The following is a 14,342-nucleotide window of genomic DNA, read 5'->3' as shown; positions in this document are numbered from 1 at the left end:
CCAACTGAACAGTGCATCAAAGTTGATTGATCATTACAACAAAAGTGCCTAAAACACAAACACAAGCATATTCAAAACACAAACACAAGAATACTAGAAACAGTAGTAATCCATTACATCTGAAGAAGTGACTGATCCATTATCGACTTTAGTCGATGCATATACAAATTTCCCATAAAAATGGATTTCACAGGTTGAAGAAACCCTTGGAAGAATAAACAACGCCTTGACGAAATCATTCTCTTTCTGTATAATTGAATCCATCGGTTCTTCAACAACATCTGATACAGAAACGGAAAGCCATTCCAAAACATTTGCTTTGCTTAAAATATCTTCAATCAAACTCATTCCTTTCTCATACTCCTCGACATCCCTCACTTTAATGTTCTTGACCTTCCCTAAAATCGAAGCAGGTATGCCCAAATTCATATCCTCAGCATCAGAAACCACTAAGCAAAGATCAACAAGATTATGGAAAGTCGGCAATTCATAGGAATTCATGACATTTAGAATAGGACAGCATAGATCCAATGATCTGGTATGTGAAATAGCTTTAACAAGCCCTAATATAGCAACATCATCCAAATCTTCTCCATTAACACTCCAATACTGAAGAGTTGTTGTCAACAAATCAATCGGAATTTTCACAAAGCGAAAGAACACAAAAACGTCACATTTTAAGATAGAAATGTGTTCGAGTTTTGGTGCATCAATTAAAACATTGGCCTTTGAATCCTCCCCCTTAATTACAATATTGAAATTCTTCAAATTGGGAGCTGATATATCAATAAAATGATCATCACCATCATCCAAAAAGACCGAAACAGTCAAATCTTCGAGCAATGGTAAAGATTTGAAAATTGTGGGCATCAATTGACGATCAAACTCATAAATCTGTAGTGAAAGCCTTTTCAAATTTGGGAGATGGAAATAATTTGGCAACTTTCGTGAAAAATTAATAGTGATTTCAAGTTGAACTAGGGTTTTACTCTGAAATATGCATTCCGGTAAACAAAGTGAAAACTTGTCAACAACTAAAGACGACTCGATTCTACGACTGCAACAACCAGAATTTTGAATAAAAACTGTTAGGTAACCTACTTGACTTCCACATTGTTGTTCAGAAACCTCGAACCGTTCAGTTTGTGAACTGCATAGGCGGTGAAACCACTGAGTAAGAAAAGTGCGGCATAATTCGTAAGCATTTTCAAAATGGCCTATATCAGTATAAGGGATTTTAAAGTTAAGGTCAAAAGTGCGTAGATTACTGGGGTGTGAACTGAGTTTTTGGAGAATGTTATCGACGGTGGTTAAAAAGGCGTGAAGCTCGTGGCAGTTGGAGATATTATCAGAGGTTAAGTCGAGGCGGGTTATGTTAGTCCATTGGTAGTGCCAATGACGAGACAGGATGGACGTTGCGACTGCAGAGTCGGTATAAAGATTTGATAAAATTTCTGAAATAAGGTGATCTGGGAGTGAGCTCAGTCTGTCTACTGTGGAAATGTTGAGAATGTCATCCATTATTAATGACTGTAATTTTGTTTGGAAAGACTGAATGAATGAATGTGGTGGTTAGGAATAAGTGAGAGTAGAGAGGGTGGTGAATTTAGGAAATGGATCTCTCCATTTCCTTTCTCTCCATTTCCTCTCACAATCCCCTTAAATAATAATTTCTTCTCTCACCCTCATTTTCCTTTATTTTTATGCGTAAATTTAGAACCGTTAGATGATATCAAGATACGATCCGGGCCATTAATAGGTACTTGCCTCTCCATTTCTTTTGAGGAAATGGAGAGGAAATGAGCTCGTGAATTTATGATATGGTCAAGAATTGTTAACTTCTTCAATACACTTTGAGCTAGCTAGGGACTAGGGACTATGGAGTAGGGATATAGTCGTATATCTTTCTTTATTTACTCGGATACTAGTGTCAATCCTACAAAGGTTTTTGTAGACAAAGATATTAGAGAATTTGATGATAATTATATTAATTTTATTTTGAAAAGTGTATAGAATTTGCTTTGTTCATATAAAAGCAAGGTAATAATTTATGAAAAAATTGTGATCATAATTAACATGAAATTGTGACCATAATTACCATTAATATTTAGCATAAATATTTACCATTATTTTATAATTACCATTAATATTTATTTGATTCACATAATCCTGAAACGACAAATCCCCTTCAACGCTGAACTGTAGTATACTCGAAGCGATCTTAGAAATCTCGCTCTTAAAAATGCCACCAATCTCAGACAAGTTGTTGCAATTCCAGCGATTCTAGTCGGATCTTCGCTGTCGATGGCGCTATCGGTGGGGATACCCGCGTCAGACGGTGGCGAGGGAGTTACTACATATTTTTGATGAGGGAGTTAACAAGCAAATCCAAATTTAGAGGAATTTTATGGTTTGGATTTTTGATTTTTCTGTGTTTGGTTAAACCAAAAATTGTTGGTGTCGAAGTGTTGTCGCAGTTCAGCGGAGGTATGGTGGTGTTAATTACGGCGGTGATTTTGGAGGTTGTTAAGTTGTGGTGATGGGTGTTGGTAGGGCTGCTATGGATGGTGAGATGGGATGAGTTATGGTGGGAGACTGGGGTTTGAAGAAAGAAGAAGATAAAGAGGAAATGAAGAAAAACAGAAAAAGAAGAAAGAGACCCATATGGTCACTTGTTTAGAAACTTGGAATATCAGGTCAAAAATTGGGTCGGTCTACTATAAGTTAAATGGTGTCAAACATGAGATTTTTCTCAGTTAAACAATATGATAGATTAATATGAGAAGAGGAGGTTTAGGATGGATTATTGGCATGAAATAACCCTTATTTTTATGCATAAATCGTGAATCGTTTGATATTGACAGGATACTATCTCGGCAGTTGATAGGTAGATAATGGTCTCTCCATTTATTATTAGGAAATGGAGAGAATTTTGGTTCTAAATAATGTTACTCCCAAAATCACAAGTTGATCTTCAATATTCACATAAGATGAATTATCCATGTAGATAAGTAGATAGAGGTATTGTTTAGCTTGCACCACCTCGAGTATTTTAAGACGAATATATCTGTCTTAAACAAAAATTTGCGATGTTTTAATATTTTCATCTCATTAATTTTCATTTTATCACAAGTTTTGGATTCTTTTTTATTTCGTAACCAATTATATTTACTTAACTAATTACCACATTAGAAGAATTTGTAGTCAATTTGGTTGGTCCGATGTGAGGTTATATCAAGTGCGGATCGGAGCAGCACGAACCTCAAATTGTGTAGGCGGGTTTCTTGCATGAAATGCTACGGAGAATTTAACAAAAATTTTTAATGATTTACAAGTTGTAATGATAAAATTGGTGTGAAATAAAGATGAAATTCTATGAGTTATTTTGAAATCTTGCTGTATAATGAGAAAAAGGATTGTACATCAGATGTACTACATCATATTTAATGACTTTTTGAGTTTTGTGTATTTTTTTTCGAGTATTATAGAGTTTATAAATTACATTTTAGTTTTATGATGTCAAAAATCAAATTTTTTGAGCTTATATGTAATTTTTTTGAGTTATAATGTAACTTTTTTAGATTAAAGTTTAAATAAATAAACTCAAAAACTTTAAAATAAAACTCAAAAATTTTAGATTAAAACTCAAAAACTTTATATTAATGCTCAAAAACTATAATATCTGATGTACTACATCAGATGTATAATCCACTTACTGCTGTATAATCTATACGAATATTTTTTTCAATGATTATTGACTAATTACGTTATCGATCTATTGTACAAATTCTGATCCTAATCACACCGGTCCTATGAGGCAAACCAAACATAAAATCTATTGCATAATCCCAATCCGAACCACACCATGAGTCGGTGACTTAATGCATCATGTATTCACGAGCCTAGGAATTGCCTTGGGTAAAAAGAAAAGAGGACCTTCCCCTCAAAAAAAAAGAAAAAAGAAAAAGAAAAAAGAAAAGAGGACCTACAAAAACAAATCACACAAAATCTCATTGAAGACGGCACCTATCCGTCACTTTTCCTCTCACAAATGACCCAAATAGAGGAGAGAGGGAAGCACATGGGGGTGCCCCCACCTTGTCCCCCTATCTGTTTTGTGAGTGACATTACCCGTCACTTGCTCCGACCCGTCTTCAACAAGACTAACTGAACAAATCAACGGTTGCTTGTGAACTGTGAAGTGTGAACTGTGTGAAGCAGTAACATTTCACAATTTACAGTAACAGCGGGGTAATTTAAAGAAAACACCGAGTAAACCACTGTAAAACAAAGTAACAAACAGTAAAAACAAATGAAAGGCGACGGAGTCAAAGCCGTCTTCGCTCTTCCTTTTATAACTTTTATATTGACAATAATTTGAGCTGAAATTGTATGATTCTTAAGATTTTCGAACTGTTTGCAGTTGTTTGATTCGTCGATTTTCATGTTTTTGTTAGAAATTCACCGCATGCGCGTTTTTTTTACCATCGGTAAATGTCATCGCCGGTAATATTGAGCTGAAACTACGTAAATACATACAATAAACTGAACGATTGCGAATATTTTGAGCATTAATTTGTGTAAATCAATAAAGTATAATTTTAATTTTACAATTCGAGTAATTATTAACATGAAAAATGAATTACTGTTGCAGGTAAAGTTCACGGATCATTGGCACGTGCCGGTAGGGGTTTGTTTTGGTGCTTAGCACGTGCCGGTAAGGTGAGAGGTCAAACTCCCAAAGTAGCTAAGCAGATTAAGAAGAAGAAGCCACGTAGACGCGCTCACAAGCGTCTTCCGTACAATCGCCGTTTCGTCACCGCCGGTATATTTCCTTCCTTTTTTTTTAATTCTTTCCCGCGGGGATTATTCCCTCTCCGGGCGTCAGGTCCCCAGGAAAGTGTTCATCTAGGGAATCGAACCCAGAACCTCGCAATTCCTCCTTAGGAGGCTTTGAGGTTACCCTGGAATTCCACTAGACTCACACATCTTGGGTCTTCCCCTCTCTTTTTACTATGCTGTTAAGGTTTCACTTTTTCGGATTAAAAATACTCCTCCGTCCCGATTATTTGTTTACTGATTTTGTTATTTGTGACGAGTATTTTAATTAAAGGTAAATAAAATTTTTGCATTATTTTTATGGGTATTAACTAATGCTTCCCGTCCCAATCATTTGTTTACGTTTTTGTTATCAAATGGGGATTTTAATTAAAGTGAACAAATTATCGGGATAAAAGTTACCAATTATGAGTTTTATGGATTATTTTGACAAATAGTTAGTCTTGTGTGAGAACGACGGATGGTAAATGATAAACTGATTGTTATTCATACCTGTTCTGATTTATCTGAATGTTGTTTTTATTTGTGATCGGTGTTTTTTCAAGATATGAGGATGATGTGGATAGAGATAGCAAAGTACTCAGACGGAAAGTCACTGGTGAAGCTCGCAAGTACCTGCAATTGGTTCAACAAAGTCGTCACAGAAGAGTGTGTCTGGAAATACGCTTGCCTATGTGATCTTGGCATACCTGATCCAGGGGATGTGTCTTTCAAGTGGAAAAACATCTATGCATCAGCTTTTGGTAAATGATTAGAATTCTATAGGATTTCGCTCGTGTTGTTATACAGTGTTTTATTATGCCGTGACTGTAACCGTGTTACTGACTGCATCTGCCGTGTTTGATAAGTTCGTTTTTATAATTCTGTTGCAGATGGTACTCACTCATACCTCTTTCGCCAGCACGAGAAACACATTGGTATGACATTCGTCCTTCATGAACATCCTGTCAGTCCATCAAATTCATTGTGCTTACTGCCAATTCCACTCTGAAAGTTATGTGATGACTTACTGTATGATTTAATGAATTGTCTCTAAAATTAATTCGGTTGTAAGTTCAACCCTGAATGAGATTTTGATTGTTAAGTCTAGATAGAAGGGTAAAAAATCATAACTAGTTCTCTTATCGGAAAGTTAATTACAATACTAATTGATAGTATGTCTTTTTGCTTGAAAACCATAGAATGGTTCCGTGTTGGTGCCTTTTTCCTGGAGTCACCTGCAGCAGTCTTAACCGGAAAGCTGACGTTTCCAAGAAGAATTGAGGATACTATCGAAAAGATGCTGGAATTCAGTGGCTTATGTGAGATCACCAACATCAAAACTGGAATCTGGATTGCTGGTAGTTCATCTTCAATACCATATTAGATACCGCTATTTTGGGAGACTTCTCCTGGTATATAAGCTTCAGTAAAATAATAATAAGCATGAATTTTGCAGATCTGCAGCTCCTTCATTGCCCTGTGTGTGGCCTCAACTCATGTGATGGTAAGTACCCTTAGATTATTTGCCACCAGATAATACTCTCGTATTGTTAATGATTTACTATTTCGCTACTGATGATCATGATCACAGGTTTCATAATGTCATGAATGTGCTCTGCAACCAGTCTGTTATAGAAATCTTTTTTCTGTAGAATAAGTATGTCTGCCGATATTAATACATGATTGTGTCATAAAGTTATGGTTGAGCGAGAATGATTCGAGTTGAGAACTAGGAATTTTGCAGCTATTCTGTACAAATTGGTTGTTGAGAAATTACACTTATGTAGGGACGATGCTAGTGTTAGATGCAAGGCACTTCGAGCTCTTTCTAAGTCAGGGTTACCAAAATGGAAGTTGGAACTTCAGAGAAGTCGGTTCACACGAGATCAAAGGAGTTGTTGATGTAGCTTCCGGGGCAATCATTGATTTGGAGCACCTAAAGGACGCTGCAACTGCAGGTAAAAACTAAAGATTTTCCGCAACAGCTGCTGATCAGTATTACTTTTTATTCATAAATTTGTTGGTAGACCAAACAATACTAATGCTGATGTGCAGAAATGCAATTGAACTGTTAGCTGTGTGCGCCACAGTGAACTGCTAAACCTACGATTTCCCAAACTTGAGATAGTCAAGGTTTCCAGAAAACTTAGTAGGTTTCGGGAATTTTCCTGAGCCCTTAATTCTGATTAATAGGGGAGAAATAAAACTGCAAGCATAGAAATATTGTCTGATGCTTGGTATTTTGCAGAGATATTCAAGACGGAAACATGGTTCGGGAAAGGTAATGACTTGCTACCAGAGGCCAAGACCACTCTTCATGCTGTTGCTGTCAACACCAATAAGCTGGTCCACAATGACGGTAACAACTTCTGTTATTTAAATGATTTAATCATACTTCGAGTCCTCTGAACTCTGGTCTATCACTTTACACAACAAATTTTATAATCTGATGAGTGATGGCTATGAATAAGAATTACCAACTTGACGAATGCTGCTCTGTTCATTATTTTAGGGCTTAAAGTCAAATTCCACATCATGAGAGCCGGGACTGGGACTGTTGAACCAATTGTGGCGATCAGAATCTCTCAGCACCTTCTGTAAAGGCCATATTTGATGCTCATCTGCCTCAGGAACCAGCAATTGAACAGATTCATCGGCAGTTATTGTCCCAGCGTATTAACGACACTACTATTGTCAGATAAGTTGCCAGTAACTAATGACTAAGCTAGTTTTAGAACACAAACAGTGCAGCAAAGTTGATTGATCATTCAAAACACAAGCATATTACAAACGTTAGTAGTCCATTACATCAGAACAAGTGACTGATCCATTATCGACTACATTAGTCGATGCATATACAACAAATTGCCCATAAAACTCGATTTCACAGGTTGAAGAAACCCTGGGGAGCATAAACAACGCCTTGACGAAATCATTCTCTTTCTGTATTGAATCCATCGATTCTTCAACATCTAAAACAGAAACGGAAAGCCATTCCAAAACATTTGCTTTGCTTAAAATGTCTTCAATCAAACTCATTCCTTTCTCATACTCCTCGACTTCCCTCACTTTAATCTTCTTGACCTTCCCTAAAATCGAAGCAGGTATGACCAAATTCATATCCTCAACATCAGAAACCACTAAGCTAAGTTTGACGAGATTATGGAAAGTCGGCAGATCATAGGAATTCATGACATCTAGAATAGTACAGCGTAAATGCAATGATCTGGTATACGAAATAGCTTTTACAAGCTCTAATATAGCAACATCATCCGAAGCATCTCCATTAACACTCCAATACCGAAGAGTTGTTTTCAACAAATCAATCGGAATTTTCACAAAGCGAAATAACACAAAAACATCAACCTTTAAGATAGAAATGTGTTTGAGTTTTGGTGCATCAATTAAAACATTGGCTATAGAATCCTCCCCCTTAATTTCAATATCAAAATTCTTCAAATTGGGAGCTGATATATCAATAAAATGATCAACACCATCATCCAAAAAGACGGAAATATCCAAATCTTCGAGCAATGGTAAAGATTTGAAAATTGTGGGCATTAATTGACGATCAAACTCATAAATCTGTAGTGAAAGCTCTTTCAAATTTGGGAGATTAATATAATTTGGCAACTTCCGTGAAAAATTAATAGTGATTTCAAGTTGAACTAGGGTTTTACTCTGAAAGATGCATTCCGGTAAACAAAGTGAAAACTTGTCAACAACTAAAGACGACTCAATTCTACGACTGCAACAACCAGAATTTTGAATACAAACTGTTAGGTAACCTACTTGAGATCCATAATGTTGTTCAGAAACCCTGAACCGTTCAGTTTGTGAACTGCATAGACGGTGAAACCACTGAGTGAGAAAAGTGCGGCATAATTCGTAAGCATTGTCAAAATGGTCTATATCAGTATAAGGGATTTTGAAGTCAAGGTCGAAAGTGCGTAGATTACTGGGAGGTGAACTGAGTTTTTGGAGAATGTTATCGGTTGTGGTTAAGAAGGTGTGAAGCTCGTGGCAGTTGGTGATATTACGGGGGGATAAGGAGATGCGGGTTGTGTTAGTCCATTGGTGCCGCCAATGACGAGACAGGATGGATGTTGCGACAGCAGAGTTGGTATCAAGATTAGATAAGATTTCTGAAATAAGGTGATCTGGGAGTGAGCTCAGTCTGTCTACGGTGTCGGTATTGGGTTTTTCACTGATACTTAAGGTGGAATTGTTGAGAATGTCCTCCATTTTTTTTGGCTGGTTTTCAAGGAGTGAAGGTGAGATTATTAATGACTGAATTTTTTTGTTTGGAAAGACTGAATGAATGTGGGTGGTTAGGAATAAGTGAGCGTAGACTGTAGAGAGGGTGAATTTATGATATGGTCAAGAATTGTTAACTTCTTCAATACACTTTTGAGCTAGCTAGGGACTATGTAGTAGGGATATAGTCGTCGTATCTCTTTCTTTATTTACTCGGATACTAGTGTCAATCCTACAAAACTGCGGTTTTTGTTGACAAAGATATTAGAGAATTTGATGATAATTATATTAACAGTCCGTCTCATTGAAGACGTCCACTATCCGTCACAAGCTGAAGACGGATAGTGGCCCTCTCACAAAATACAAGTGGTACGGCAAGTGGGGATATCCATTTCCCTCCACTTGCAGTATCCATTTGCATTTTGTGAGAGGGACACTATCCGTCTTCAGCTTGTGACGAATAGTGTCTGTATTCAATAATAATTTGTGTTATATTAATTTTATTTTGAAAAGTGTATAGAATTTGCTTTGTTCATATAAAAACAAGGTAATAATTTATGAAAAAATTGTGACCATAGTTAACATTAAAAATTGTGATCATGATTACCATTAATATTTAGCATAAATATTTACCATTATTTTATAATTACCATTAATATTTATTTGATAGATTCTTTACGTTTTTTATTATTTTGTGAAAAATATTTTAATTAAACATAAGAACCTATTGAATAAGAGGGAGTACCTTATATAGGTAGAGGTAGAGGTGACACGAGTCGGGTTTGGGTCGGAGCGGGTCGGGTTCACCAAAAGTCGACCATGAACAACTGATGGGGGTAGGACGGGCTGGCCAGGCCAGGCCGATTCAAGGGGAGGCCAACCCGGAATCGACCCTTAGGCGGCCCCAATCACGGGTCTAGTGTAATTTATTATTTTTTGTTTGTTTTTTACGGGTCAAGGGTGGACCGGGTCCATTTTCTTCGAACCCAAACCGGCCCAGTCAGTTCATGGGTCATAATGGGGTCGAGGGCCGGGCTGGCAAGCATGGGGAAGGTTGACCCGAGTGGCGGGTCGGGCTGGGCTGGCTCGTTCATTTGGCCAAGTCTAGGTAGAGGGACACGAATTTGTCATAATAGGTAGGGGTCACAACTCACCGCTCACGAGGACCCTAAATAAAGACTGCAACTAATCCTATACTAAACGAGGGACTCACACAGATTAACCCGAAGAATCCCTCTAAGCTCAAAGAGATTAACCCGAAGAATCGCCCTAAGCTCGGTTGGTGGATTAGAAATGCTGACCGAAAAACGATTGTCTATCACGCCTTGATTTGCTAGCCAATTACTGGCCTTATTTGCCTCTCGATAAATATGTGCCACCTTGAGCATCCAACTGTTGTTACAGATATATGCTTATAACAAAGAACAAGGGGATTAATAATATTAATAAATTCATTTTTTTCTCTCCATTTCACCTCACAAATTCATTTAATAATATTATCTCATCTATACTTTATTTACCCTTTATTTTTGTGCATAAATCGTGAATCGTTCGATATTGACATGATACAATCTCGGTCGTTGATAGGTAGATAATGGCCTTTTCATTTGTTTTTAGGAAATGGAAAGAATTTTGGCTCAAAATAATGTTAGTCACAAAATCACAAGTTGATCTTCAATAATGATCTTCACATAAGATGAATTATCCATGTAGATAAGTAGATAGAGGTATTGTTTAGCTTGCACCACCTCGAATCTTTTAAGACGAATATATCTGTTTTCACAAATTCTTGTTTCAGACGGACACTTTTGGTCTTATTTGTCAGACGGATAAAACGTTGCCATTTTTTAAGAAAATGTAACCAATTAATTCACAAAATGTTATGACTAGATGTGTCATTTTTTACCCTGAAAATGATGTGAACAATAATGGTAACATGTTATCAGAAAATAATAACATTTTATTGTAAAATGATGACATGTTACCCGTCTTATTTCAGACCAAAAGCAATGGTCTTAAGAAAAACGGACTGATCTGTTTTTGTTCCGGGGTGTAATTCCAGAGCAGATATGTTGACCACTCGTGCTTGTAGAATGACGTCTTTGCTTGTTTCTTCCTTTCGGCCTCTCCTGAAACAATGAACGAACTGAGGGCTCGGCTTTGGCCGAGCGTACTCACTCCGACGCTCAAGTCAGTAAACTTAAAGGGATTAAGTTGTGTGTTACTTAGCGCAATATATTGTAGAGAGATAAGGGAGTTTGATACCAGTTTATGTGTGATATTTAGATGAATTGTGGATCCCCTTCTCGTTGAGAGAAGTAGAGTATTTATAGACTTTCACCTTTTGTCACGTAGTGGCCAAGTGGCTAGCAGGTGGAAAGATTGTCTTGCCCTCGGCCGAGGGACCCGTGGCTGTGGGTTAATATCCGTATACTACCCTTCGAATTAAGGATTATAACGTAAAATTTATATGTAGTTTATAGTCATAAACGAAATACAATATAGAAACGATAAAGATAAAGAATCAACCTCGGGTCCTTTGTAGTGCGGCGTAAAGAAATGCAAAATCAACAGAGATTTCCTCCTAATTGTTGCACCCAAGACCGTCTGAGAAATGCCCTTGTGCTAGAAGAAATCCTCTAATTGCCTTGCAATATTGAGAGGATTATTTGTGAGGTTTTGTTTAGATGTGAGATCCGAATTTTGAGAGGCAAAATTTCTCAAAACCCTAAAACTATTTTGCAAATGAATTAGGTTACAAAAGAGAGGAGAACCTCTCTTTTGTTCTCTCTAAACCGTTCGGCCATGGGCTCCTTAGGGAAGTGGGCTTCCACTTCCTTTTAGTTCTTGCTCATGGTCTGGTTCGCAAATCGCTAAAAATGTATATGACGCGGTTTCATTATAAACTGTCATCGGTTATCGGAAATTAATGCATCAACTAATAATACGGGTTAGTTGAATTATTAATGCGTGTCCGACAAAGACAATATTGTATAATTACATTCAATATACATTTAATTAAATATAAAACGCTTATATTCAATTTTACGATTAATCGGTTAATTCGCCTTTAGCCCATGATATTTAATCCGTATTAAATATAATATCTCAACATCACGTTTTGACTAAATATTAGTCAAATAACTCAGACTAACTGGTTAGTCAAAATTGGCATCTACATGACTGTATTTTCATACTGTCACGTCTCTCAAACGTATCCTATAGGTGTGACTTTTAGGGACCAGTTGATCACCGCCATCTGTATGACAATAACGTCAAACTTATCTAGCAAGCCAACCGTTATTGATAAACGTGGATCAACTGATAATAATACCAAAAGTATGCCCTTTGATCCTTTTAGAGGTTTATAAGTCCTTGCACTAACTGTTAAGGACACCAACCCCAACAAGCTCCCACTTGTCCGTACAAGTGTATGTGCAATGACGTTATCCGCACTAACTGGAGGACACAAGCTCCAACAAACTCCCACTTGTCCGTACAAGTGTATGTGCGATAACCGATTCTCATATTCATTTAAAATTTCTCCCACTCAATGTAAAACAATTTGCAGATCTGGATCCACAAAGGTCGTATTTTACAATCGATCTGTATCTAGAGTGGTTTCCCCGACTAGAGAGTAACTTAACCGATAAAACGAATCCGTATCCGAGCATGACCATGCATTTCGATTCTGACTCCTCGAGTGGCCCTGAGAAATATCGAGTACCCGATAAAGGCTGAATATTTCCTTCAACTCGACTCCTTCCGATCTAAGCACAAAGATGAAATGACCCGAAAAAAATCTACTTGCCCCCTGTTACGGATGACCGTGAGAAAGAAACCAAAGTCACCCAAAATCCGCCTTAGTCTCAAGAGACAATCGATAGTCAAAAGAATCGACTCTTAGGATCACCATGGAAGTCCTATCCACGACCGGGCAACGAATGTTATAAAACATTTAGGACTCCACGTCGATGTCACAATTGTGTCCTACGAAATATCCGTATAAATCGCCTCTGTGATTGGTCAGTCAACCGGTTGACTTATGGCTCGTTGAACCCACCATCAACCAACGTCACAAAATAATTGCCAGAGTTATCAGCTCATGTGGGCAATTAAGGACTAAACAATATAATGTTTGTTCAGTTCACTTTGTGGTGTTCAAAATTGTCGTACAATTCCACATGAAAAACATAATATCTATAAATATCAAAACGATGATGTCGTATAGAGTACACAAGAAAATGAATCTAATCCATAAAAGAGTACTACAACTCAGGAACACGTTTAATTCCCATGGAATTAACATGCCCTTTATGCTTATCTTGTCGTAATGGTTTAGTGAGAGGATCTGCTATATTATCATGTGTAGCAATCTTTTCTATCACTACTTTCTTTTGCTCCACGTAATCTCGGATTAGATGAGCTTTCCGTTGTACATGTCTAGACGCGGCATAGTACTCGGACTCAGTCGTAGAATCTGCTGTATCACTTTGCTTGAACTCTTCCACCGATGATCGTAGCGCCATTAAGAGTAAAAACGAATCCAGACTGAGATTTCGAGTCATCTCGATCCATAAATCAATGCCCAATCTTTAGTCCTCCGTAGGTACTTAAGAATGTTCTTGACAGCCATCCAATGTGAATCACCTGGATGCTGTTGGAATCGACTTGTCATACTCAATGCATATGCCACGTCCAGACGTGTGCATATCATGGCATACATGATTGATCCTATAGCCGAAGCATAAGGAATCCGTGACATGCGCTCTTTCTCTTCCGGTGTCTCTGGTGCCTGAGACTTGCTCAAATGCACCCCTGGAGCCATAGGAAGAAACCCCTTCTTGGAGTTAGTCATGCTGAATCTCTCTAGGACTTTGTCTATGTAAGACTCCTGACTGAGAGATAACATCCGTCGTGATCTATCTCGATAGATACGGATGCCCAGAATTCTTTGTGCCTCACCCAGATCTTTCATCTGGAAATGGTTTTTCAACCATACTTTCACCGAAGTTAAGAGAGGTATGTCATTCCCAATCAGGAGTATGTCGTCAACATACAATATTAGGAAGACAATCTTGCTCCCACTCGACTTGATATATAGACATGGTTCCTCGACAGATCGAGTAAATCCATTTTCTTTTATCACTTGGTCGAAGCGATGATTCCAACTCCTTGATGCTTGCTTAAGTCCATAAATGGAACGCTTAAGCTTGCACACTTTCTTAGGATGTACTGGATCGATGAAACCTTCGGGTTGTACC

General features: G+C 37.5%; 3 protein-coding genes across 4 annotated transcripts; 1 reads left to right on the top strand and 2 right to left on the bottom strand.

Annotated features, from left to right (window-relative positions):
* Window positions 1–93: 93 nt before the first annotated feature.
* On the bottom strand, window positions 94–1,521 carry LOC141587445 (F-box/LRR-repeat protein 13-like). The gene has a single exon (XM_074408931.1). It carries the CDS (start codon window positions 1,519–1,521, stop codon window positions 94–96), a length of 1,428 nt encoding a protein of 475 aa, XP_074265032.1.
* A 2,773-nt stretch (window positions 1,522–4,294) lies between these two features.
* LOC141586176 (putative F-box protein At3g61730) lies at window positions 4,295–7,698 on the top strand. Of its 2 annotated transcripts, XM_074407315.1 has the most exons (9): window positions 4,295–4,390; window positions 4,655–4,825; window positions 5,385–5,582; window positions 5,712–5,756; window positions 6,021–6,179; window positions 6,278–6,325; window positions 6,609–6,779; window positions 7,070–7,180; window positions 7,334–7,698. In XM_074407315.1, exons 3-9 carry the CDS (start codon window positions 5,387–5,389, stop codon window positions 7,420–7,422), a joined length of 819 nt encoding a protein of 272 aa, XP_074263416.1. In that variant the 5' UTR covers window positions 4,295–4,390; window positions 4,655–4,825; window positions 5,385–5,386; the 3' UTR covers window positions 7,423–7,698. The 2 variants fall into 2 exon arrangements, with proteins under 2 accessions (XP_074263416.1, XP_074263415.1); XM_074407314.1 differs by lacking the exon at window positions 4,295–4,390 and having other exon boundaries at window positions 4,564–4,825.
* LOC141586173 (F-box/LRR-repeat protein 13-like) lies at window positions 7,551–9,144 on the bottom strand. Its single transcript, XM_074407310.1, has one exon. It carries the CDS (start codon window positions 9,064–9,066, stop codon window positions 7,615–7,617), a length of 1,452 nt encoding a protein of 483 aa, XP_074263411.1. The 5' UTR covers window positions 9,067–9,144; the 3' UTR covers window positions 7,551–7,614.
* Between the last annotated feature and the right edge of the window lie 5,198 nt (window positions 9,145–14,342).

The sequence above is a fragment of the Silene latifolia genome, chromosome 6, assembly GCF_048544455.1.
Source record: "Silene latifolia isolate original U9 population chromosome 6, ASM4854445v1, whole genome shotgun sequence".
Taxonomy (NCBI): Eukaryota; Viridiplantae; Streptophyta; class Magnoliopsida; order Caryophyllales; family Caryophyllaceae; genus Silene; species Silene latifolia.
This window is presented reverse-complemented; position numbering and strand designations above follow the sequence as displayed.